The 27,603-nt window shown below is 46.7% G+C and overlaps 1 protein-coding gene across 1 annotated transcript in view; it reads left to right on the top strand.

Annotated features, from left to right (window-relative positions):
- ZC3H18 (zinc finger CCCH-type containing 18) overlaps positions 1–27,603 on the top strand; it is a 177,613-nt gene that overhangs the window by 139,790 nt on the left and 10,220 nt on the right. The window contains exons 10-16 of the mRNA XM_088448005.1: positions 21,176–21,430; positions 22,183–22,302; positions 23,641–23,742; positions 25,502–25,648; positions 25,734–25,871; positions 26,623–26,631; positions 27,378–27,544. Coding sequence (XP_088304131.1) covers positions 21,176–21,430; positions 22,183–22,302; positions 23,641–23,742; positions 25,502–25,648; positions 25,734–25,871; positions 26,623–26,631; positions 27,378–27,544 — 938 coding nt within the window. The remainder of the gene's footprint in view (positions 1–21,175; positions 21,431–22,182; positions 22,303–23,640; positions 23,743–25,501; positions 25,649–25,733; positions 25,872–26,622; positions 26,632–27,377; positions 27,545–27,603) is intronic.

Here is a 27,603-nt window from a genome sequence, read left to right as displayed (position 1 = left end):
GAAGGGGATAGTTAGTGTTAGGCACTAGGAGGAGGATTAGAGTTATGCTGCGGAAGGGGATAGTTAGTGTTAGGCACTAGGAGGAGGATTAGAGTTATGCTGCGGAAGGGGATAGTTAGTGTTAGGCACTAGGAGGAGGATTAGAGTTATGCTGCAGAAGGGGATAGTTAGTGTTAGGCACTAGGAGGCGGGTTAGAGTTATGCTGCAGAAGGGGATAGTTAGTGTTAGGCACTAGGAGGAGGATTAGAGTTATGCTGCAGATGGGGATATTTAGGGTTAGGCACTAGGAGGAGGGTTAGAGTTATGCTGCAGATGGGGATATTTAGGGTTAGGCACTAGGAGGAGGGTTAGAGTTATGCTGTGGAAGGGGATAGTTAGGGTTAGGCACTAGGAGGAGGGTTAGAGTTATGCTGCGGAAGGGGATAGTTAGGGTTAGGCACTAGGAGGAGGGTTAGAGTTATGCTGCGGAAGGGGATAGTTAGGGTTAGGCACTAGGAGGAGGATTAGAGTTATGCTGTGGAAGGGGATAGTTAGGGTTAGGCACTAGGAGGAGGGTTAGAGTTATGCTGTGGAAGGGGATAGTTAGGGTTAGGCACTAGGAGGAGGGTTAGAGTTATGCTGCGGAAGGGGATAGTTAGGGTTAGGCACTAGGAGGAGGGTTAGAGTTATGCTGCGGAAGGGGATAGTTAGGGTTAGGCGCTAGGAGGAGGGTTAGAGTTATGCTGTGGAAGGGGATAGTTAGGGTTAGGCGCTAGGAGGAGGGTTAGAGTTATGCTGCGGAAGGGGATAGTTAGGGTTAGGCGCTAGGAGAAGGGTTAGAGTTATGCTGCGGAAGGGGATAGTTAGGGTTAGGCGCTAGGAGGAGGATTAGAGTTATGCTGCGGAAGGGGATAGTTAGGGTTAGGCACTAGGAGGAGGGTTAGAGTTATGCTGTGGAAGGGGATAGTTAGGGTTAGGCGCTAGGAGGAGGGTTAGAGTTATGCTGCGGAAGGGGATAGTTAGGGTTAGGCGCTAGGAGGAGGGTTAGAGTTATGCTGCGGAAGGGGATAGTTAGGGTTAGGCGCTAGGAGGAGGGTTAGAGTTATGCTGCGGAAGGGGATAATTAGGGTTAGGCGCTAGGAGGAGGGTTAGAGTTATGCTGCGTAAGGGGACAGTTAGGGTTAGGCACTAGGAGGAGGGTTAGAGTTATGCTGCAGAAGGGGATAGTTAGGGTTAGGCACTAGGAGGTGGATTAGAGTTATGCTGCAGAAGGGGATAGTTAGGGTTAGGCACTAGGAGGAGGATTAGAGTTAGGCTGCAGAAGTGGATAGTTAGGGTTAGGCACTAGGAGGAGGATTAGAGTTAGGCTGCAGATGGGGATAGTTAGGGTTAGTCACTAGGAGGAGGATTAGAGTTATGCTGCAGAAGGGGATGGTTAGGGTTAGGCACTAGGAGGAGGATTAGAGTTAGGCTGCAGAAGGGGATAGTTAGGGTTAGGCACTAGGAGGAGGATTAGAGTTATGCTGCAGAAGGGGATAGTTAGGGTTAGGCTCTAGGAGGAGGGTTAGAGTTATGCTGTGGAAGGGGATAGTTAGGGTTAGGCACTAGGAGGAGGGTTAGAGTTATGCTGTGGAAGGGGATAGTTAGGGTTAGGCACTAGGAGGAGGGTTAGAGTTATGCTGCGGAAGGGGATAGTTAGGGTTAGGCACTAGGAGGAGGGTTAGAGTTATGCTGCGGAAGGGGATAGTTAGGGTTAGGCACTAGGAGGAGGATTAGAGTTATGCTGTGGAAGGGGATAGTTAGGGTTAGGCAGTAGGAGGAGGGTTAGAGTTATGCTGTGGAAGGGGATAGTTAGGGTTAGGCACTAGAGGGAGGGTTAGAGTTATGCTGTGGAAGGGGATAGTTAGGGTTAGGCACTAGAGGGAGGGTTAGAGTTATGCTGTGGAAGGGGATAGTTAGGGATAGGCACTAGGAGGAGGGTTAGAGTTATGCTGTGGAAGGGGATAGTTAGGGTTAGGCACTAGGAGGAGGGTTAGAGTTATGCTGCAGAAGGGGACAGTTAGGGTTAGGCACTAGGAGGAGGATTAGAGTTATGCTGCGGAAGGGGATAGTTAGGGTTAGGCACTAGGAGGAGGGTTAGAGTTATGCTGTGGAAGGGGATAGTTAGGGTTAGGCACTAGGAGGATTAGAGTTATGCTGTGGAAGGGGATAGTTAGGGTTAGGCACTAGGAGGAGGGTTAGAGTTATGCTGTGGAAGGGGATAGTTAGGGTTAGGCACTTGGAGGGTTAGAGTTATGCTGTGGAAGGGGATAGTTAGGGTTAGGCACTAGGAGGAGGGTTAGAGTTATGCTGTGGAAGGGGATAGTTAGGGTTAGGCACTAGGAGGAGGGTTAGAGTTATGCTGTGGAAGGGGAAAGTTAGGGTTAGGCACTAGGAGGAGGATTAGAGTTATGCTGTGGAAGGGGATAGTTAGGGTTAGGCGCTAGGAGGAGGGTTAGAGTTATGCTGCGGAAGAGGATAGTTAGGGTTAGGCGCTAGGAGGAGGGTTAGAGTTATGCTGCGGAAGGGGATAATTAGGGTTAGGCGCTAGGAGGAGGGTTAGAGTTATGCTGCGGAAGGGGACAGTTAGGGTTAGGCACTAGGAGGAGGGTTAGAGTTATGCTGCGGAAGGGGATAGTTAGGGTTAGGCACTTGGAGGGTTAGAGTTATGCTGCAGAAGGGGATAGTTAGGGTTAGGCACTAGGAGGAGGATTAGAGTTAGGCTGCAGAAGTGGATAGTTAGGGTTAGGCTCTAGGAGGAGGATTAGAGTTATGCTGCAGAAGTGGATAGTTAGGGTTAGGCTCTAGGAGGAGGATTAGAGTTATGCTGCAGATGGGGATAGTTAGGGTTAGGCACTAGGAGGAGGATTAGAGTTATGCTGCAGAAGGGGATAGTTAGGGTTAGGCACTAGGAGGAGGATTAGAGTTATGCTGCAGAAGGGGATAGTTAGGGTTAGGCTCTAGGAGGAGGGTTAGAGTTATGCTGTGGAAGGGGATAGTTAGGGTTAGGCACTAGGAGGAGGGTTAGAGTTATGCTGCAGAAGGGGATAGTTAGTGTTAGGCACTAGGAGGAGGTTTAGAGTTATGCTGCGGAAGGGGATAGTTAGGGTTAGGCACTAGGAGGAGGATTAGAGTTATGCTGTGGAAGGGGATAGTTAGGGTTAGGCACTAGGAGGAGGATTAGAGTTATGCTACAGAAGGGGATAGTTAGGGTTAGGCACTAGGAGGAGGGTTAGAGTTATGCTGCGGAAGGGGATAGTTAGGGTTAGGCACTAGGAGGAGGGTTAGAGTTATGCTGCGGAAGGGGATAGTTAGGGTTAGGCGCTAGGAGGAGGGTTAGAGTTATGCTGCGGAAGGGGATAGTTAGGGTTAGGCGCTAGGAGGAGGGTTAGAGTTATGCTGCGGAAGGGGATAGTTAGGGTTAGGCGCTAGGAGGAGGGTTAGAGTTATGCTGCGGAAGGGGATAGTTAGGGTTAGGCGCTAGGAGGAGGATTAGAGTTATGCTGCGGAAGGGGATAGTTAGGGTTAGGCACTAGGAGGAGGGTTAGAGTTATGCTGTGGAAGGGGATAGTTAGGGTTAGGCGCTAGGAGGAGGGTTAGAGTTATGCTGCGGAAGGGGATAGTTAGGGTTAGGCGCTAGGAGGAGGGTTAGAGTTATGCTGCGGAAGGGGATAGTTAGGGTTAGGCGCTAGGAGGAGGGTTAGAGTTATGCTGCGGAAGGGGATAATTAGGGTTAGGCGCTAGGAGGAGGGTTAGAGTTATGCTGCGTAAGGGGACAGTTAGGGTTAGGCACTAGGAGGAGGGTTAGAGTTATGCTGCAGAAGGGGATAGTTAGGGTTAGGCACTAGGAGGTGGATTAGAGTTATGCTGCAGAAGGGGATAGTTAGGGTTAGGCACTAGGAGGAGGATTAGAGTTAGGCTGCAGAAGTGGATAGTTAGGGTTAGGCTCTAGGAGGAGGATTAGAGTTATGCTGCAGATGGGGATAGTTAGGGTTAGGCACTAGGAGGAGGATTAGAGTTATGCTGCAGAAGGGGATAGTTAGGGTTAGGCACTAGGAGGAGGATTAGAGTTATGCTGCAGAAGGGGATAGTTAGGGTTAGGCTCTAGGAGGAGGGTTAGAGTTATGCTGTGGAAGGGGATAGTTAGGGTTAGGCACTAGGAGGAGGGTTAGAGTTATGCTGCAGAAGGGGATAGTTAGTGTTAGGCACTAGGAGGAGGGTTAGAGTTATGCTGCGGAAGGGGATAGTTAGGGTTAGGCACTAGGAGGAGCTTTAGAGTTAGGCTGCAGAAGTGGATAGTTAGGGTTAGGCACTAGGAGGAGGATTAGAGTTATGCTACAGAAGGGGATAGTTAGGGTTAGGCACTAGGAGGAGGGTAAGAGTTATGCTGTGGAAGGGGATAGTTAGTGTTAGGCACTAGGAGGAGGATTAGAGTTATGCTGCAGAAGGGGATAGTTAGTGTTAGGCACTAGGCGGAGGATTAGAGTTATGCTGCGGAAGGGGATAGTTAGTGTTAGGCACTAGGAGGAGGATTAGAGTTATGCTGCGGAAGGGGATAGTTAGTGTTAGGCACTAGGAGGAGGATTAGAGTTATGCTGCAGAAGGGGATAGTTAGTGTTAGGCACTAGGAGGCGGGTTAGAGTTATGCTGCAGAAGGGGATAGTTAGTGTTAGGCACTAGGAGTAGGATTAGAGTTATGCTGCAGATGGGGATATTTAGGGTTAGGCACTAGGAGGAGGGTTAGAGTTATGCTGCAGATGGGGATATTTAGGGTTAGGCACTAGGAGGAGGGTTAGAGTTATGCTGTGGAAAGGGATAGTTAGGGTTAGGCACTAGGAGGAGGGTTAGAGTTATGCTGCGGAAGGGGATAGTTAGGGTTAGGCACTAGGAGGAGGGTTAGAGTTATGCTGCGGAAGGGGATAGTTAGGGTTAGGCACTAGGAGGAGGATTAGAGTTATGCTGTGGAAGGGGATAGTTAGGGTTAGGCACTAGGAGGAGGGTTAGAGTTATGCTGTGGAAGGGGATAGTTAGGGTTAGGCACTAGGAGGAGGGTTAGAGTTATGCTGCGGAAGGGGATAGTTAGGGTTAGGCACTAGGAGGAGGGTTAGAGTTATGCTGCGGAAGGGGATAGTTAGGGTTAGGCGCTAGGAGGAGGGTTAGAGTTATGCTGTGGAAGGGGATAGTTAGGGTTAGGCGCTAGGAGGAGGGTTAGAGTTATGCTGCGGAAGGGGATAGTTAGGGTTAGGCGCTAGGAGGAGGGTTAGAGTTATGCTGCGGAAGGGGATAGTTAGGGTTAGGCGCTAGGAGGAGGATTAGAGTTATGCTGCGGAAGGGGATAGTTAGGGTTAGGCACTAGGAGGAGGGTTAGAGTTATGCTGTGGAAGGGGATAGTTAGGGTTAGGCGCTAGGAGGAGGGTTAGAGTTATGCTGCGGAAGGGGATAGTTAGGGTTAGGCGCTAGGAGGAGGGTTAGAGTTATGCTGCGGAAGGGGATAGTTAGGGTTAGGCGCTAGGAGGAGGGTTAGAGTTATGCTGCGGAAGGGGATAATTAGGGTTAGGCGCTAGGAGGAGGGTTAGAGTTATGCTGCGTAAGGGGACAGTTAGGGTTAGGCACTAGGAGGAGGGTTAGAGTTATGCTGCAGAAGGGGATAGTTAGGGTTAGGCACTAGGAGGTGGATTAGAGTTATGCTGCAGAAGGGGATAGTTAGGGTTAGGCACTAGGAGGAGGATTAGAGTTAGGCTGCAGAAGTGGATAGTTAGGGTTAGGCACTAGGAGGAGGATTAGAGTTATGCTGCAGATGGGGATAGTTAGGGTTAGGCACTAGGAGGAGGATTAGAGTTATGCTGCAGAAGGGGATGGTTAGGGTTAGGCACTAGGAGGAGGATTAGAGTTATGCTGCAGATGGGGATAGTTAGGGTTAGGCACTAGGAGGAGGGTTAGAGTTATGCTGCAGATGGGGATAGTTAGGGTTAGGCACTAGGAGGAGGGTTAGAGTTATGCTGCAGATGGGGATAGTTAGGGTTAGGCACTAGGAGGGTTAGAGTTATGCTGTGGAAGGGGATAGTTAGTGTTAGGCACTAGGAGGAGGGTTGGGGGAGGATTTGTTTTAAAATAAGTGTCGACCATTTGTGTGCCGACCTTTTGACTATGTAGACCTTAGTCCATGTCAACCCTTGACCTTTTCACCCTGTGGACCTTTCGGTGTCATCCTATTACCTGTCTGTCTAACATTAAATAGTCACAAAAAGAAGAAAAAGAGTGTGTCTAGTACTTATCATTCACTGATCCTTATCTCTATATAGAACAATATTTCTGTTAAAACTATAATAATACTTTATTAGTTTTATATTAAAAATATATGAATTCTCCAGGATCCCATTATCTAGGCGGAATATTAAAATCAACATGTGTCACAAACAATAAAGAAATTAGTGTGTAAAGAAAGAAAATACAAATAAGTGTTTATAAAACTGTATTTCTATACCGCTGGTTAGTATATGTTTCTTTTATATAATCTGGCTACAATATTGATTGGTATGTTTATAAATTACTGCAGTGTGTACTGCCTGTCATATACAGGCTATATTCCATTAGTCACTGACTATAAAGCTGCAGTGTGTACTGCCTGTCATATACAGGCTATATTCCCTTAGTCACTGACTATAGAGCTGCAGTGTGTACTGCCTGTCATATACAGGCTATATTCCCTTAGTCACTGACTATAAAGCTGCAGTGTGTACTGCCTGTCATATACAGGCTATATTCCATTAGTCACTGACTATAGAGCTGCAGTGTGTACTGCCTGTCATATACAGGCTATATTCCATTAGTCACTGACTATATAGCTGCAGTGTGTACTGCCTGTCATATACAGGCTATATTCCATTAGTCACTGACTATAGAGCTGCAGTGTGTACTGCCTGTCATATACAGGCTATATTCCATTAGTCACTGACTATAGAGCTGCAGTGTGTACTGCCTGTCATATACAGGCTATATTCCCTTAGTCACTGACTATAGAGCTGCAGTGTGTGCTGCCTGTCATATACAGGCTATATTCCATTAGTCACTGACTATAGAGCTGCAGTGTGTACTGCCTGTCATATACAGGCTATATTCCCTTAGTCACTGACTATAGAGCTGCAGTGTGTGCTGCCTGTCATATACAGGCTATATTCCCTTAGTCACTGACTATAAAGCTGCAGTGTGTACTGCCTGTCATATACAGGCTATATTCCCTTAGTCACTGACTATAAAGCTGCAGTGTGTACTGCCTGTCATATACAGGCTATATTCCCTTAGTCACTGACTATAAAGCTGCAGTGTGTACTGCCTGTCATATACAGGCTATATTCCCTTAGTCACTGACTATAAAGCTGCAGTGTGTACTGCCTGTCATATACAGGCTATATTCCCTTAGTCACTGACTATAAAGCTGCAGTGTGTACTGCCTGTCATATACAGGCTATATTCCCTTAGTCACTGACTATAGAGCTGCAGTGTGTACTGCCTGTCATATACAGGCTATATTCCCTTAGTCACTGACTATAAAGCTGCAGTGTGTACTGCCTGTCATATACAGGCTATATTCCCTTAGTCACTGACTATAAAGCTGCAGTGTGTACTGCCTGTCATATACAGGCTATATTCCATTAATCACTGACTATAAAGCTGCAGTGTGTGCTGCCTGTCATATACAGGCTATATTCCCTTAGTCACTGACTATAAAGCTGCAGTGTGTACTCCCTGTCATATACAGGCTATATTCCCTTAGTCACTGACTATAAAGCTGCAGTGTGTACTGCCTGTCATATACAGGCTATATTCCATTAGTCACTGACTATAAAGCTGCAGTGTGTACTCCCTGTCATATACAGGCTATATTCCCTTAGTCACTGACTATAAAGCTGCAGTGTGTACTCCCTGTCATATACAGGCTATATTCCCTTAGTCACTGACTATAAAGCTGCAGTGTGTGCTGCCTGTCATATACAGGCTATATTCCCTTAGTCACTGACTATAAAGCTGCAGTGTGTGCTGCCTGTCATATACAGGCTATATTCCCTTAGTCACTGACTATAAAGCTGCAGTGTGTGCTGCCTGTCATATACAGGCTATATTCCGTTTATCACTGACCATATAGCCAGTTATTCCTACAATGAATTACTTTCCCTGTAATTCTATACACAGATTGTCTATTATGTAACAATTTGTTTCAGTCTTGTTGCAAACTGTATCATTCTGTTACAATCGTAACCACCATCCAAATCTCTATTATTTAAACCAGCGGTACATAGGAAACGCCAACGCGCGTTTGGCCTGGCTGCTTTATCAAGGCAATTCCTGGAACTGCCTTGATAAAGCAGCCAGGCGAAACGCGCGTTGGACTGCAGCAAACGGTTCCCTACGTAGGGGAAAGATTACTGTGTTGATATATGATTGTGTCCAGGGAGGGGAAAAGTTCAATATTCACCTGCAGAAGGTCTAGATCAGACCTCACTGATCAGAGCAATCACATATATATATAACCAGCGGTATAGGAATACAGGTTTTTAAAACACTTATTTGTATTTTCTTTCTTTACACACTAATTTCTTTATTGTTTGTGATACATGTTGATTTTAATATTTCGCCTAGATAATGGGATTCTGGAGATTTCATATATTTTTAATATATAAGTAATAAAGTATAATCATGGATGTAACAGAAATATTGTTCAATATAGAGATAAGGATCAGTGAATAAGTGCACCATACTAGACACACTCTTGTTCTTCTTTATGTGGCTTATAATAATAAGAGTGATTGGTAGCACCCCAGCTAGATGCATTACCAAATATGTATCAAATTGATTCATACTGTATCTGGGGGGCGGGGGGGGGGGGTTGTGTGTGTTCTCCCCAGAATTTGCCGGGAAAAGGGGTATCTCCCTTACCAATCCAGCCTGACAGGTCTCGGGCTGCTCCCCCACTGGCTCTCAGTCAAAAGTGCCCATTATACGATGCCCCCTGTAGTTTTCCCCTTTTATGCATTGCCCCCTGTAGTTTTGCTTTGCCTTCATGCAGTGCCCCAGGCTTAAGTAGTGCCCTTTATGCAGTGCCCCAGGCTTTGTGTCCCTTATGCAGTGTCTAAAGCTCCCAGAGGCAGTGAGATGCATAGGAGACAGCAGCAGGGGCCAGTAAACCAAGTCCCCAGGGGCACCACTAAGCCTAGCCTGTCAGGAATAAGCTCAGCAAATGACAGCAGCGGAACCAGAGGGCGGAAACAGAAATTGGCAGTGAGCGGGAGACTTCCAGCCCGGCTGAATGTGATCAGAGCAGCTGGGAGCCCTCTGGAGAGGACACAGTCAGGCAAGCTCAGCACAGAAGACAGGCAGCAGTGTCACAGGGGAGTGCAGCACAGAAGACAGGCAGCAGTGTCACAGGGGAGTGCAGCACAGAAGACAGGCAGCAGTGTCACAGGGGAGTGCAGCACAGAAGACAGGCAGCAGTGTCACAGGGGAGTGCAGCACAGAAGACAGGCAGCAGTGTCACAGGGGAGTGCAGCACCACGGGGCAGAACTTACCTTTACTTGCTCGCCGCTCGCGCTGCCTCGCTCTGACTGGATCTAAGTAGCGGGACTGGCTCTCACGTCGCGGGTGACGTCACGACGTCATCCGCACACTGCATCACTGGGAACACTTGCCTCTGAAGCGTACGGAGGCTTCTTTAGCCTCCGGTCACTTCAGAGGCCAGCGTTCCTGAGAGTGGGAAAGTGCCGGGTGGTAGGCTGTTTCTGCCGGGCGATGCGCCCCCAGAAAACAGCCTGAGGAGAACAAAATATATATATTCTCCCATTAATAAAGAACATAGATATACACAAATATTACTGGTGCGGGATCAAAACCATCTAGTACATAACATTAAATAGTGTAGATCTTTCAATCCACACCCAACAATAATAGGTGAGACGATATGTTGGAAACAGGGAGAGCCTAATAAGGGGGTGGGAGGATCGCCACAATGCAGACGTATTCATTGTAAGAGGTCAGTTTATTATTGTAGTGGGGGGGCTCTGTGTTAAGATGTTCAAGGACTGCAACATTTATTTAATGTACTTATAGCAAGAGGTGAATTTCTCATTCAGAAACAGTGATGATTAAACTACTAGTAAAAGACCGCTCTCCGGGTTAGCGTGGGCCACATTTAGGTACTTAGGTCGTGTAACCAGCTCTGGCTCAGCGTAATAGGGTGGTTATGGCTGTAAAGTGCGAGGTTTTAATATGTGTTTATACTTTCAAATCTATTTCTGCAGGATGTTCATCCCTGGGCAGGATGGAAATCCTTGTGGAGTGAGATCAATGAGTAGATAAGCAAGTCTTAAAATAGTAATAAAGGTGAGGAAATATTGATGGGTGACGTCTGTCAGGTGTGGACTGGCAGGAGCCCTGGGCATTGTGTGCCAAGTGGCATCAGCCAGCAGCTTGTTGGTGACAGGGACATAAATTCATTATGAAATCCTGCTGTCCTCTGCAAATGCTTTGTCCGGGGAATAACAACCAAATATGCCCCCCCTTATAATTAATTTGTAATCTTCTGTTCCATTGTTCTCTGACAGGAGAGAAAATAGAAGAAATGTAGAAAGTAAACAATGATTCCTGGGTAATGACAGGGAATGTATTGCAGCATATTTTCCCCTGAGGAACAATTGGTTTATTGTGCAAAAGGAAGCAAACTAATGTCTTATTCCACTTAATTTAATTTGATGCGACCGCTCCAAGCTGTGATCTCTGATATCACTTTCAGGATAGAAACTCCATCATGGTCTCTCTATTAGATCATAGAACTTGCAGCGGACGCGTATTATCGTTATACAGCGATGTCCTTTTGTTCTACGTTACAACAGTACGTTGTGAAGTCTTTTTTGTCAAATTGGAACTGCTGTACGCAGGTGACCAGGTCATTTACAATCCTCACAAGTGTAAACGCACAGCACAAATGCCATCTTGTGATGTCATACACTTTTGCGCAGTTACGCCTAGCTTAAAGGGGAAGCGTGCAGAGCATTCCGCGGTAGGTGCGTATTTAGCATTGCAGCAAAGTGCGGAAGCGAGATTTCATATTGCGGCCTGGTCGTTTCTAAGTGATGGCACGGACTGAAAAGGGGAGTCCGATCCCCCATAATGATATATTTTACTGTTGCGCAAAAGTTTATTCTTAGTTCCAGGTGAGCACAGTATTGTGTGGGGGGATTGGCCCCACACAGGCTGATGATTCTGATTTATTTTCTGGCGCTGGGTAATCCAACCAATTGGCTGATACCTGAATATGTTACCTGTGCAGAAGTGTCTGTGACCTGTACCAGGTTATTGTTTGAACAGTAGGGGGTTGGCGTTGGCGTTGGCCATATCAATAAAGAAAAATTCCAGTTCTGTAATTATGAAGCATTTGGCAATGAGGAAAAAAATTCCCAGCAGTGTAGTTAATGACGGTTCTATAAATATCATGTACTAAAATAGAACAATCAGTGACATAATCTTATAATTGGGAAGAGAATGAAAGTGTAACAAAGTAATCTTGAAGGGCAGAACGACTTTTAAAAATAAATAAATAGTGTTCTTTAGATTTGGGCTCTTGGGTTCCTCTTGCTTTGTGCACTCGGGAAGGGGACACGTAATATAAGTGCGGTTCTGCATAAATAACCTGATACACCCGCACTGTGTAGCGTTAGCGCCTAGTGGAAGCACTGGCCAGATTCTCATGAGATGACCGTGCCTGTCTGTCACCAGCTAGCAGCGCAGGAAAAGCCGCTTTTGTAAATAATGTCCCTCAGGGTAAACCGCGTGATGAATTGTTTCTTCCAGCAGTGAAGAATGTCTGCCGGCCACATGTAACACTGGAAATTCATGATCTCCAGCCCAGTGTGATGTCACTGCTGGCACAGGCTCCAGCACACACAGGATGACCAGTGGCAGGTCTCTATGCAAATACAAAGCAGGGAGTGTGGGGTTACGTAACTGGTCCGGGAGCCGGCTGTGGGTTATGAGCAAAGCATCAGCTACACTGCATTTCCTGGTTAGACGTGAACTTCCTAAATATAGAGAACAGTAGTGTCGCTTCAGCTGGGTGACTTAATTGTCTATGATACCAAGTGGTATTCTATGCAAAGTAACTGCTGGTGGAAGCCCTGGTTTCCATTCGTGTAGCGGGGAAGCCTAGGCCAGATGGCATGTGCTCTATTTTTGCATGTGGTTTTATCTTGGAAGCGTTAGGTCTCTTCCCAGTTACATCACGGATTGTTCTTCTAGGTGTTTGTAAAGGATTATAGGTCCGTTGTATGTAGAGAAGTACGGTCAGTATGCATTGATGAAGTCACAACCGAGACGTGGCCAGCCAGAGGTCCAGCAAATAATGGGGATGCCATTAGGTACCCCTAAGTTTGCTCACAGCTTATACCCAGACAGTATAAGCGATCTACAATCTGCGTTCCCCTGTGCTAGGCACAAATAAACAAATACAATATCTGGATGAGAGTGCCTCTAAGTCGCTACATGCTCCGTTATATAGAGCAGGTGTCAGCGTAACGCATGACGGAAGCGCAGAGGGGTTCTAAAGCGTCTCCCAGGCTTTGGAATATACATTGCACAAGATATAATGATGCTGATGAAACGCCCCCTTTCTTCCCACCAGCTTCTATTTCTGCTGCTTGGCTTTTTTGTGTATTCTGCAAAGTTAAAATAAAGCCGGTGCCGCACCCCGTCTTGTGTATCTGTGTGTATGCGACCATCAGGCGTCACCCGCGTACAGCATGGGGTCATTGCACATAGCACAGCTGTATTGTATTCCAGGGCAATGGCAGGAGACAGCTCTGCAGATGATATAAAATGCCTTACTGAGAAGTCCAGAATAAATCCAGCCAAAAATGTCTTCTGTGAAAAAGTTACACGCCAATAAATGAAAGGGGGAAAAGTTTAACCGTTCCAACAAGTTCATGCCTAACGTGTATAGTTTCACTAAGGATGAAGGTACACTTATACCTTTTATAACGGGTTATTTGTACGCTACAAACTGAGAGAATGACACAAGAACTGGTATCACAAAGTTTGCTGCTTCAGTGTTGTTAGACCCATATGTCAGATGTTACTATGGTATACTGAGGTAACATTACAGCATTACATAAGTGTCAGATGTTACTATGGTATACTGAGGTAGCATTACATAAGTGTCAGATGTTACTATGGTATACTGAGGTAACATTACAGCATTACATAAGTGTCAGATGTTACTATGGTATACTAAGGTCACATTACAGCATTACATAAGTGTCAGATGTTACTATGGTATACTGAGGTAGCATTACATAAGTGTCAGATGTTACTATGGTATACTGAGGTAACATTACAGCATTACATAAGTGTCAGATGTTACTATGGTATACTAAGGTCACATTACAGCATTACATAAGTGTCAGATGTTACTATGGTATACTGAGGTAACATTACAGCATTACATAAGTGTCAGATGTTACTATGGTATACTAAGGTCACATTACAGCATTACATAAGTGTCAGATGTTACTATGGTATACTGAGGTAACATTACAGCATTACATAAGTGTCAGATGTTACTATGGTATACTGAGGTAACATTACAGCATTACATAAGTGTCAGATGTTACTATGGTATACTGAGGTAACATTACAGCATTACATAAGTGTCAGATGTTACTATGGTATACTGAGGTAACATTACAGCATTACATAAGTGTCAGATGTTACTATGGTATACTGAAGTAACATTACAGCATTTCATAAGTGTCAGAGGTTACTATAGTATACTGAGACAGCATTTCATAAGTGTCAGAGGTTACTATAGTATACTGAGACAGCATTACATAAGTGTCAGATGTTACTATGGTATACTGAAGTAACATTACAGCATTACATAAGTGTCAGATGTTACTATGGTATACTGAGGTAACATTACAGCATTACATAAGTGTCAGATGTTACTATGGTATACTGAGGTAACATTACAGCATTTCATAAGTGTCAGAGGCTTTTATTGACAATTACATTAAGTTTATGCCATGAGACAATATTTGCAGTGTTGAATCTTCTTTTTCAAGACCTCTGCAGTTCGCCCTGGCATGCTGTCACTCACCTTCTGGGCCACATACTGACTGATGGCCGCCCATTCTTGCCTAATCAATGCTTGGAGTTTGTCAGAATTTGTGGGTCTTTGACCACCCGCCTCTTGAGGATTGATCACAAGTTCTCAATGGGATTAAGGTCTGGGGAGTTTCCTGGCCATGGACCCAAAATATTGATGTTTTGTTCCCCATTTGTGAAAACTAATACTTGTGTCATTCTCAAAACTTTTGCCATGGCTGTGTATATATATAAATAGCAAATGATCCCGGTACTCCACTAATAATAATTTGCTTACCCAGGTGCCCTCCTGTAGTGTTCACTCTAGGTCTTGCGCCAGACAGGGCACCGGACTTAAAGAAAGGGCACTTCTGAGTGCGCCCGAAAAGGAGGTGTGGCCAAGGAAAAGGGGACAAGTCTTTATGGTACGTCCCCTTTTCATCACTCTTGGGAGTCTGCCCGGCACTTACGTACATGCCCCCAAATGCTGCGGTCACTGTGAATTCACCGGCGGTGGGACACTGCTGCCTGCAGAAGGGGACAGAACCCGCAGGCTGTTTCAGCGGGGTGCTGCGCCAGAGGGTAGGGTGCTTTCTGCCCTTTAGAAATAGGGCAGGACGCGGTACCCCACTGAAACGGTCCACTCCTGGAAGTTTTGTGTAACAACCCAAATGCAGTAATGAATAGAAGCCGGCACTCACAGGTCTCAAAACAATGAATCCACTCTGACAACTGAGGCACGTTCTGTTCAACGTTTGTCCCTTAGACTTGTATCAAGAACACACAAATATACAAAACTTGCATATCTCTATAGATAGGTGCTTCTTCCCCATGTGTCACGCTGGGAGCCGAGGGTATGACATCATCAGTGTGCGTCCGTTGCGCAGCACGGCACCCACGTGATGACTTCACCCGCTGGGTAATGCCGCCGGACCTCTCACTGTGTGGCCAGTCACGGCTCACCTAGTGGTCATGCTGGGCAAGGCTGTAAACATAGTTGAAGCATAGGTAATACTGTCATATTGAAATAGCACGTACCCTGTTGTACGGATTCCAGTAAAGGTGATAAAAATACCCATAATAGACGGATAGCGATAATAACAAAGATCATCAAGAGAAAAATATAGATAATTTTAAAAAAATACAACAAACCGACTGTAACACCCTACTACATGCCCAAAAGTCATCACCCTACAGCTCTGAAAAGGGGGTTACTGTACTCCCAATTCATGCGAATAAGGAGAATTACTTCTGACGATGCAATTGCAGACCGTGGAATAGATACCATGATGCAGAAATGTATCAATGGAGGGTACCAACGTAGTGATCTGGAAACTTCCAAACTTAGTGATGAATAAAACCTGACCGGAGCTCTTAATCTCCAAAAACAGAACCAAAACAATGTTCTTTTCCAATAAGTTTAATACCAACCGTAACTTCATTAACTGCACAACCAAAAAATTAATGGCCGATTGCTAGTACAGATACTGGCATCAAATCTTTTTAACGATTCTACTGTGATGTCACCAGACCTTATATTCCACTACTCTGATTCACCAGACCACATATTCCACCACTCTGATTCACCAGACCACGTATTCCACCACTCTGATTCACCAGACCACATATTCCACCACACTGATTCACCAGACCACGTATTCCACCACTCTGATTCACCAGACCACGTATTCCACCACTCTGATTCACCAGACCACATATTCCACCACTCTGATTCACCAGACCACATATTCCACCCCTCTGATTCACCAGACCACATATTCCACCACTCTGATTCTCCAGACCACATATTCCACCACTCCGATTCACCAGACCACATATTCCATGGCTCTGATTCACCATGCCACATATTCCACCACTCTGATTCTCCAGACCACATATTCCACCACTCCGATTCACCAGACCACATATTCCATGGCTCTGATTCACCAGACCACATATTCCATGGCTCTGATTCACCATGCCACATATTCTGTTTCACCAGACCACGTATTCCAACACTCTCTGATTCACCAGATATAGTATTCTGATGCACCATACCACATATTCCATGGCACTGATTCACCATACCACGTATTCTGTTTCACCAGACCATATATTCCACGGCTCTGATTCACCATACCACATATTCTGTTTCACCAGACCATGTATCCCACGGCTCTGATTCTCCAGACCACATATTCTGATTCACCATACCACATATTCCACAGCTCTGATTTACCAGACCACATATTCCACGGTTCCCACAATTCAGTCTGGCTTTTGAATTTGAACTTATGTGGTCATGGAACTGCTGAGGTTTTATAACCGCCATGTTTGACATTGTAGCAGAAGCATGGCCTAGGGCAGGGGTAGGCACCCTGTGGCACTGGAGCGGCTGTGGAACTACACCTCCCAGCATGCCCTGCCACACTTGTGCTAAAGCTCTGGACTTTATTCCATTACTTTTAAACCAATGGACATCGGGATTATAAATGAATGTCCAAGGCGAATATCGCATTTATAGAGGGCGAGTTGGATCCCGAAGGATTTCTATGGTCGGATTCGCCATACGCGACAGTAGACGCTTCTGTAACCCTTACTGAGTATCCTGAGCAGCACCTATCTGCAATCACCAGCGGTTAGTGGTGCAATATTACATTCAAGAATCGCTGAGCACATATCATATTGTGTGTAAGTTTTTGGGCTCACACAGTGTAAATTATATTTGTTTTCCTGTTTTTTTTTTGTTTTTTTGTGGGGGGGGGGGTTGTGGGGGTAAAATAACCAACATATCTTGAGACCAAAGGTTGGAGAAGTGCTGGGAACCCCCTTACTACTCCTTCTTTTGATGATAAAACTGTGGGCATGCTAGGATTTGGCTGCCTACCCCTGGTCTAGGAGACGTCTGGCATCACCCTGGCAGGGTTGCAGCATTTGCACGGCTTCAGCCTGATATTGAGATTTGAGTCCACACTGTACATAGAATTATCAGTGATTGGCCATTAAGTCATAAAGATAGGCCCGAGGGTACTCTGTAATCTTTCCCTTTGATTCTGGTTAATTAGAAGCTTGCTTTAATCTTTGACGTGTGGACGTCTGTGTAATGAGGGCATTAGCTGTTGTTTTCTTATACAGCGCCAGATGCATAAACGTCAACATATGGAGTTTGTAGCTGAACTTCTGACTACTCTGCAATTTTTTGAGAAACTCCTGGAGATAACAATTGCTGCCCCTGGGCCTTATAGTCGCAGAAGTGCGTATGCAGTAAATGATTGACAGTCGTTTCCTCCGTAAATGAGCTCTTCTCACAAGGAAATGACTGTTGTTTGTGTCCATACATCTTCCCGCCACTGTCAGCCAGTGAGGAAGGTGGGGGCTTCAGTTATATAGCGCACAACTATGACAGGGAGCATCATGGCAGCTCTCAGGCTGAAATGACTGAACTCGCGTACCACTGGCCGCCACCTCTGCATCATCGGCGTGCCAGAGAACGAGCCAATTCGCGTATGGCGAATCCGACCATAGAAATCCTTCGGGATCCAGCATGCCGGATAATTGGCTCCTTTTGTGCGGCCATCTGACGACTGTCGTAGCGGCTCCTTGGGGAGATGTATTAAACCTACTAAATATTTATTACCAGTTATTTATATAGCAACCAATCCGTGTTTAGCTATCATTTTATAGAATGTGCTGGATAAATGCTACCTTGTAGCTGATTGGTTGCTATAGAAAACCACACCACGTCCTCTTTACAAGGTTTGCAAACCCCCCCCCCCCCCCCCAAATGTCTCCTCTACAATTCCATGTACACCGCTGTCCCCAGTGCTTTGTCCTGTTTTATCCAATAATTGTCATCATGGTTTTTTTTTAACCATTCTTTTTTATTATGCAGTTTTAAAAGGCATTAGACTGACCAAGCGTCTTGTACATTGCTTTTCTCCCTTATAAGTTGTGGGAGAGTTAAACCGTGTCTATACAGTAGATCTGCTATCTGGTTATCAGCTGAGTAATGTGCATATGCAATGTTACAGGTGTGTGTAGACTTCGGCTTCCTAAGCATTGCATGACCTGTAGTTCAGTGTGACATTAGTCAGTGACTGCGATCACCTTGTGTGATTGCATTATACACATGAGGTAACCACACGCTGCCAGCTGTCATCATAGGAGAAGGCCTGGAGAGCACTTGTTACTCACAGCCAGAGTGGGCACTAAACACATGTAGAACAATAGAGGAGTCTTGTGTCACACTGTCCCCGGGAAATCTCACTTCCTCTGAGGAGTAAATTCCTCTGTGTGATAAGCTCGGAGCTGGACCGCCTCACTCTTTCCCTTTTCCCAATTACTAATAAACTCTCCAGATGTAAAAATGTTATTTATTAACAGTCTCCTACTTTTGTTTATCAGATGCGTGGTTACCTGTAATAAATAGTTCATTTATTAGGATTTTATACTAGTACAAAATAATATATCAACACCCCTGCCACGATGTACGGTTCTCTCAGTAATAGGTATGTAGTCACTTTGTAGGTGGTCACCATGCTGAGCGGCTGCGTTGAGACGAGAGTGCCTGCGCCAGTATCCCGAAAAAGGTTTTAACGCTACTTAAAGCATTTTATCCTTGTTGGCTTTATAACTTTAAACATGCCACTTTACCAGCATGTTTACCGCTATAATGCCCAAGCAGCTAAAATTCACTAAGTAGCATTACAGCCTTGTCATTCTCGTTTCCACATAACGACTGACAAAATAATGTATGTATCCTACCTAATGAGAACACTGAATACTTAGACTGTGTTTAGTCCATTTCAGCTAGTATATGAGGATTCCATTCAAATTGCATTATGGGTCTAAGGAAGCTTTCTACCCTGGGCAGATATTTTATGTGGTCTCTGTGATGTCACTGGTTCCTAGTGACTGGATAGGCTGCAGTCTCAGTGATGTCACTGGCTCCTAGTGACTGGATAGGCTGCAGTCTCAGTGATGCCACTGATTCCTAGTGAATGGTTAGGCTGCAGTCTCAGTGATGTCACTGGTTCCTAGTGACTGGATAGGCTGCAGTCTCAGTGATGTCACTGGTTCCTAGTGACTGGATAGGCTGCATTCTTAGTGATGTCACTGGTTCCTAGTGACTGTATAGGCTGCATTCTTAGTGATATCATTGGTTTCTAGTGACTAGATAGGCTGCAGTCTCAGTGCTGTCACTGGTTGGTTCCTAGTGACTGGATAGGCTGCAGTCTCAGTGCTGTCACTGGTTCCTAGTGACTGGATAGGCTGCAGTCTCAGTGCTGTCACTGGTTGGTTCCTATTGCTATTTTCACTAAGGTGGAGTAAATATAGTGACGGCATATTGTTAGTGCATGCTGTGACCGGGCACATGCTTGCAGTATTTAACCCTTTGCACCTGGGTCTCTTTTATACTCTTCCATTGTGTATATTATATGATGCCTTTATTTAGTATGGGCCTGTTCCGATCTGTACACTAATGCAATCGCAGGTGCGATCCTGCATGCAGCTGGTGTAGGAAATATACTAATGCTGTTGTCGCTGAAAATATGTTGAGACCCCCACCGGGGCCATCGCAAATCCTAGCAACTGCGTACACATACGCCCAGCCGCCGTCGCAGATCATTGGGTAATCGCCAATCTGAGTAGGCCTATGGTCGCTCACAGTTGTTGGCTGAGACATGTCCCGAAAACGGTCTGCAATTTTGCCACCACGCCCCCGTAACCGTCGCCAAGCAGTCACTGACTGTCAATCACTTTGCAATGAAATCCTGACTGCGAGCAGCATTGCTAGAGGGTACCATTCCGCATGCTCGGTCCAGCCGTGACGCATGCACAGTTACCCGATAATCGCTCATATGTGTAAATATCGGCATTGCATACATCTCTGAATCGGGCCCTGTGTGCATAAACATTCGCCCATCATATTTGTGGTTCCATATCCTTAACATTTGAGATTTTTTTTTTTTTTTTTTGACACATTGAAGTTTTCATGTAGAAGTCAAATAGTATCTGTACCCAACGCTGCAGATAGACTTCTCTTCCTCTCCCGCCACTCCACATCTGCCCTGCGCTGGCACCCCTGCCCTACAGAACACACTCCAACTTCACTGCTCCCTACATCTCCAACCTCCTCTGTCTACATACTCCCTCCTGCCCACTGCGGTTGGCCAATGACCGTCGCCTTTCCTAAACTCTGGTTACCACCTCTCGCTCCCCAATCCAAGATTTCTCCTGTGCTGCCCCCTATGCCTGGAACAATCTCCCTCGTTCTCTGACTATCCCCCTGCCTGCATAGCTTCATACGAGCGCCTAAACCCCACCAGCTCGTACAAGCATATCTGTCCACCACCTCTCCCTGTCACCACATAGCCGCCCCCACCCCCCTGACTCCTCCATCTCTCCCACCCTCACTTCCTACCCACAGCTTCCCTTATACTGGCTCACTCCCTGTGCCCGCCATCACCCCCCCCCCCCCCAATTCCTTTAGATTGTAAGCTCTTATGAGCAGGCTCCTCCTCCCTCCTGTTTTCACTACCGACCGCTCCGACCAGCTACGCATCACACCTCCTTGGGCTCGCTGCCCCCATGCACCACTCTAAACGTGTTAGTTGTGGCTGCACTAGTGGGTACAGGTCTACTTTCTCCTGCATCCCTTGCTTCCATTTTGTACTGTTTTATTGTGTGCCCTCTGTACGGCGCTGTGGACTACGTGGCGCGCTATAAATAAAGTCTAATAATAGTAATAATAATATAATTGTAATGTGTACTCCAAGCATGATGCTGGAAACTGCATGGACTGTTATAACTGCAGCAGCTCATCACATTCACTTGTCTGGTCAGTGACTCAATCTGTGGGCTGGATCTTCATAGGAATATGACAATAGCAGTGAGCAATTCACAGCTTTGAAAGATATGAAAACACATTTTTAGGGATTGAAGTTTATTGGTCAGATGCACGGTATGAGATGTACTGAGACTGGGAGCGTCGGATCATACTCCTCTTTTCTTTCCTTTTTGTGCAGCCGCCCCAACGATGCTACGAAGAAAGACACCCCTGCTGTGCCCCCGTCATCTGCTAATTCCGCTGCTGCTGCTGCCGTTCCTGCCACTCCTACAGCGGGGGGACCTACGCAGGTTAAAAGGGCTGATGAGTGGAAGGATCCCTGGCGTCGATCAAAGTCCCCAAAAAAGAAACTTGGCCTCTCTACCTCCCCCAGCCGAGGACGCAGGAGACGCCATGCCACGGAGTCGTCCGACTCAGCATCTAACTCCTCCAGGTAAGTGCTGCCCCCCTGTCACCGACGTAACTTTCATAGCACATCCGATCTGCTCCTGAAATCTCCCGATAGGCCCTAAAGTAAAAGGAGGAGAAAACGGAATCCTCAGGGGTCTGGTACTGTGAGATGGGCACGTGCTCGGATAGACAGACCGTATTGGGCGGTTGCCATGTGCGGATCTGGAATAAGGCGGATCTGGGCAGGGCCATATCAAGCATATTGACCATCTGTGGTCAGATTATGCCAGTGTTTGGCCAGTGCGCTCGCTCATCCTCCGACGGCACCAATGGGTACCACTATACGAGTGTAAGTGACCCGGCCACCTAGGGCAGAGTGCTGAACAGCAGCTTCCATGAATTTACAATTACTGTCTCTTATCCTATTAGTGTTACACCTTGATAGAGATATAGAGATATAGATATATATATATAATATACCAAGTGGGTCTTTGGCTGCCAGAATGGAAAATGTATTTGTTTAGTGTAGAACTGAACCCTTGGGGCAATAATTTGTGGAAACTGGTGCATGAAAAGCTGCTGTAACCTATAGCAACCAGACATTTACGGTCACTTAATGTTAAAACAGGACGGTTTTATATGCTTAGTTCATTTAGGAGACTTTCCATTTATCTTCTACGTATTTTTCATAAATGTTCTTCCTTTCATCCAAAAGTATTCTTTCATTTACCATTCCCTGCTTAGTCTTTTGTCCCATCACATTAATACTGTTTTCTGCCCTGTCCTGTATTTAAGATCCTCCTCCAGGTCCTCTTCCTACTCCGGTTCCGGATCTTCGCGCTCTAGATCGTCCTCGTACAGCTCGTTCTCCAGCCGGTCCTCTCGACATAGTTCGTTCTCCGGAAGCCGGTCCAGGTCTGTTCCTACTTCATATTTACACACGTACAACACGCACGTACAACACGCGCACACACAAAGCACAGAGTAAATCTAATCTAACAATTCACATTGAAAGTGGAAACATTGTAGATGAAACCTGTATTTCTAGTTGGTGGAAACTAACAATTTGCAGGTGTTGAAATCACGTTCTGTCGGCGTCATTATAAAATGTTTACCAACATCCGTAGTGTCATGTTTTCAGCACGTCGGCTACAGCATTGAGAGGGGGGAACAAGGAGGAAGGTGAAGCAGCATTAGAGCATTACTCTCCTATTTTATCTTCAGTTGATGACGTTCAGAAATATTATTGCAAAAGGTCTTATATGTGACAGCCAGTTTTGCGCAATATATAGGATATAAAATCCTTGCGAATGACAAACCGCTATTTATAGTTATAGATCACATTATCATTTTTTTTTTTTTTTTTTTATACCCCAATATTTATTTAAAAAATATATTTTATTTTGTGTTTTTGGGGGAGGGGAAGGGTGGAATACAGCCAGCTTAGTGGGAAAGTTTATATCCCAATGTCGTAACTGCTGCTGTAGATTAGGCGTCTGTGTGTACAGCGATCCCTGTTTATTGCGCCAGTTTACTACACAGGCTGGTGTTAGAGAGAGGTAGGCATTACAATGGGTGACCCAACATCTTAATGCATTTTGTGCATAGATTACACCTGACGTAATATATTCAGGAGTCATGCACTATCTAGGTACATATGGTGGGTAAAAGCTAATTACAGCCTATAAAATGGTATAGTCAGACCACATGCAGCCATATTTTGTCCGGGCATCATGCGGTCTGCTGGATACTCTGGGGGGAATCCAATAAAACCCCCGCCACTAATTACCCGTGCCGCGCAGGGAAATGCAGTCAATGAAATAGCTATTTTCCGGTGCAGTATATCAGGGGTTAACACGCAGAAAGCCACCGGTCCCGAGTAAACTGTGGAACCTATGGGTTTCCCCATCCGTGAAACCCCCAATGGTGCCTTTTCCTAGCAGCTCCTACAGCTGTGAGGAAAAGGCACCATTGAGGGTTTCACGGACGGGGAAACCCATAGGTTCCACAGTTTACTCGGAACCGGTGGCTTTCTGCGTGTTGACACCTGAATTACTTCACCGGAACCCCCCCCGCCCCCCCTAATTTTATTGGTGGCCACGGGTAAACCCCACGGCTACGTGGATTCCCTCCTATAAGTGTGCCGGTTTACTGGCGATTTCCATACATTTACTATTTAGACGTTAATCAGTTGTCCCCACGGTGCAATACAGAGAGCTTCCCGGTGACTGTTTTGTGACTCTCTACCTTCAGGTCTAGATCATTTTCCTCCTCGCCATCTCCGTCGCCAGCGCCATCTCCGCACAAAACCTCCGCTAAGAGCAAAGGGGAACCTGTCACTGTATCTGCCAAAGGGTGAGTATTACCTTGTGCCACTTGTTTTCATTGCTTGTGTGCCATCGTACATGACCGGCGTCTCAATGAGTCTTCTACTGTACGTGTTGTGAACGCTAGTAACAGTGGCATGCCGCGACCGCCACGGCGCTTATTTTGCACAGGAAAATGAGCAGAGGAGTAGTGCAATAGTTGTGAGCGATGTGCGCCGCCTCACATCACAACCGCACATTGTTGCGAGTCGAGTCACCCCATTAGGGTCGTCCAGACTTCGGGAGAGACATGAGAAGTCAGTTTAAAAGGGAACTAGCTCTTCATTTTTCCCGATACGTTTGGCTGGTGTGGATATTCCGTAGAGTTGTCATTATTTGACTTCTCTTCCTCGTACCTCTCCCGGGCCCCTCTAGTTTGTCTTTATTCAGTTGTGATAGTCCTGAAGATATGATAACAATACAATAGCTTGGAGATATGGCCTAGTGTGACATTATTCAGGTCAGAGTGTAGGCACAGAGGTGGTGGGTACACTACGTGTTGGGTATGATATGCCGACGGCGGAAGCCCGATGGAGTGAAACCCAGGGGCGGTGTGTACCCTAACCCTCCCCCCTCCAACCCCCCAACCCTCCCTTGGTGGTGCCTAACCCCCCTTTAACTGCACCCTTAACTATCCCCGTGGGTTGCCTAACCCTAAACTCCCCTCGATGGTGCCTAACTCTAACCCCCCCCCCCCACTCCCCGTAGCCTAACCTGAATCCTCCCCGTGGGGTGCCTAACCCTAATCTCTCCCAGATGGTTCCTAACTCTAATCCTCCACATGGGGTGCCTAACCTGAATCCTCCCCGTGGGGTGCCTAACCCGAATCCTCCCCGTGGGGTGCCTAACCCGAATCCTCCCTGTGGGGTGCCTAACCCGAATCCTCCCACGTGGGGTGCCTAACCCTAATCCTCCCCCAGATGGTTCCTAACCCTAATCTCCCCCAGATGGTTCCTAACCCTAATCTCCCCCAGATGGTTCCTAACCCTAATCTCCCCCAGATGGTTCCTAACCCTAATCTCCCCCAGATGGTTCCTAAACCTAATCCTCCCCGTGGGGTACCTAACCCTAATCCTCCCCGTGGGGTGCCTAACCCTAATCTCCCCCAGATGGTTCCTAACCCTAATCCTCCCCGTGGGGTACCTAACCCTAATCCTCCCCGTGGGGTGCCTAACCCTAATCTCCCCCAGATGGTTCCTAATCCTCCCCGTGGGGTACCTAACCCTAATCTCCCCCAGATGGTTCCTAACCCTTATCCTCCCCGTAGCCTAACCCTCCCCGGGGGGGGGTGCCTAACCCTAACATCCCCCCAGGGAAGCCTAAACCTAACGCCCCCCATCTCCGGGCTAAGTATCATACTAACCCATCTTCCTACCTTCGGGATGGTGGGGGTCTGTATCCTGATACTCTTCGTGATATAGTCGGCGGCATTATGCGGGGCGTCGGGATTCCGGCGTCAGGATATCAATGCCCGGGATCCCGTCCGCCAACATATTCAACGTATCCTGTACACTATGACTGTCCGTGATACTGCGATAATTGCTGGAGAGTGCTCAGTGGTTAAGTGCTCTGACAATCCTCGACACAGAGATGTTTGCAGATGAGATCTTAATCTGCGCTGCGTTCAGGATCCAAACCTGGATGGTAATCGCCATTATTCTTGGGGATCATGTGACATGTATAATTGTCTGAGCTATATACAATAATGTACTAAATGTATCTAATACTCGGCCCCGTTTTATGTTCAGAGATAAACCAAATGTGAAGAAGCCGCCACCCCCGGCAGCGCCGGCCCCAACGGTGAAACCTCCAAAGGCCGCTCCAGAACCTGCAAAGACTGTAGAGAATAGAATCGGAAGAGCGAAAGAGACGAAGAGGAAAGCGCCGCCAAGGAGGTACGTTAGCCGGGACCGGTGTGAAAATCTCGATTTTACCTGACCTCCAAATGGCCTGAACGGTTGTTTCTGCTTGGCCAATTAGGAGGACTGTAAGTGGCAGCATCAGCGGCAGCAGCTACAGTGGTTCTAGTTCCAGGTCCAGATCGGGATCCCGATCGGCTTCCTCGCATTCCTCATCTGCCTCCGTTTCACCTTCCCAATCTGCATCCCGGAAATCCAGGTACGGCTGTGATCAGTATCGCTGGGCTCTCGGCCCTCTGCCGCCAGCTCCAAGAGCCAGGGAAGGGTTTCATGAGCGCGGCTGTGTCCTGCGCCGACGTTTTCTCTAATACTCAGGGGCGCTAACACAAATTTGTATCTCATGTAATGCCTGAATTTAAGGCTAATGTATTGTTGGGTGTAGGTGAATGAGCCCACATTAAGCTTTTGCCATGTAAAGCCATATATTGCCCTTGTGAAAGGAAAGCTGCGCTAGTGTAGATGTATGGCCGATCGTTCGGTTTTCTCCCGGATGTAGTTAGCGGATGCGCTCGCCCTCCATTACTGTCAATTACTGACAATCGCAAAGTGAGTGACAGGTAGTCAGCGTTTGGGGGAGGTAACGGGGGGTTGTCTAGGCAAACGTAGGCGTGTCTGACCGTTTAAACGCGGTCTCCTGGGAGTGTATAACACAGGTCTGATTTGCTGCATTGCTGCCCGAGCTGCGTCGATGTTTACGCTGCGGTGCGTGGTGTCGGACAGGTGTATAAGAAAGCAGCAATAGGCGCCCTTATGCCCGGGTAAGCTTTGGAAACGTTGGCATATTTTTGCTGCTGCTTTCAGTGCAAAAAAGCAGCTGCGAATGCATTAGCGCCCATCTCTGAATAAGGCCCCACAAGCGCGGGCCGTTATATGAGACGCTGTTATATTATACTAATTGTCTGTTTTATTCTATTCCCATGTCCTCCGTACACTGCTGGAAACACAACCAGGAAATCCAGGTAGGCTCCGCTCTGTTGTACACACTTACATACAGTCGCTGCTTTCTCCTCTAGGAAGGGAACCGCACACAGCCATGACCACACTTTCCTTTCAGCACTTTAATCTATCATCTGATAAGAGTCTAGGCTGACTTTATGGGGTTGGGTATGAGTTAAACCTGGGTATTAATAACGCTAACCCTCCATTCCGGGTGCCTAACCCTAACCTGCCCCCCTAGCGTCTGAACCTAAACCCCAACCCGCACACTCAATCTGACCCTCCCCTCTTAGTGCCTAACCCCCGATACTTACCTTCAGGATGCTGATGGTCGGTATTCTGGAGCCGGATGTCCCGACTGGGCCGGGATTCCGGTGCCTGTATTTAGACCTTCGACATCCTGTCAGCTGCCTCATGATTATAAATACTTTCGTTTTATTAAGAAGTACTTTACACAAATCTTACTCCATCCAGGACTTAGAGGCTGGACACTCGCACACTGTGATTTTGTTCAGCCTCTTTGGTCATTTATTACTGATTGCCCAACCTTTGCACCATGTTTTTGGATCCACTACGCTCCTCCTTGGTACAGGATGTCTCCCATACTTGTCACTTTCTCCACTTCCTGAGCCATTTAAACTGTCTAATGCAGTAAAGTAAATGGTAAATGATTCTCTTGCGTATTGTAAATCTCTTTGCTGTGCCTTGTGTTGTATTGCTGCTGTGTGTGTACCTCAGTGTGATTAATGCAGCGGGGGTTTTCTCGTAGGTCGCTAAGTGTGAGCAGCGTTTCGTCCGTCTCCAGTGTCTCATCCAGCAGCAGTTCCGTGCGCAGTGCCGACTCCGATGACCTGTACGCTGACCTCGCCAGCCCCATCTCCTCAGCCAGCTCCCGCTCTCCCACACCGGCACAGCCGAAGAAAGAGAAGGAAAAAGGTAAACGCCAAATTCCCACTTATATAGCGCCTACCTCCGAGAGACCGCTTATAATAGGA

Source organism: Taudactylus pleione, unplaced genomic scaffold (assembly GCF_031769625.1).
Source record: "Taudactylus pleione unplaced genomic scaffold, aTauple2 ptg000447l, whole genome shotgun sequence".
Classification (NCBI taxonomy): Eukaryota; Metazoa; Chordata; class Amphibia; order Anura; family Myobatrachidae; genus Taudactylus; species Taudactylus pleione.
Note: the sequence above shows the minus strand (reverse complement) of the source record. Positions and strands in the feature narration are given on the sequence as shown.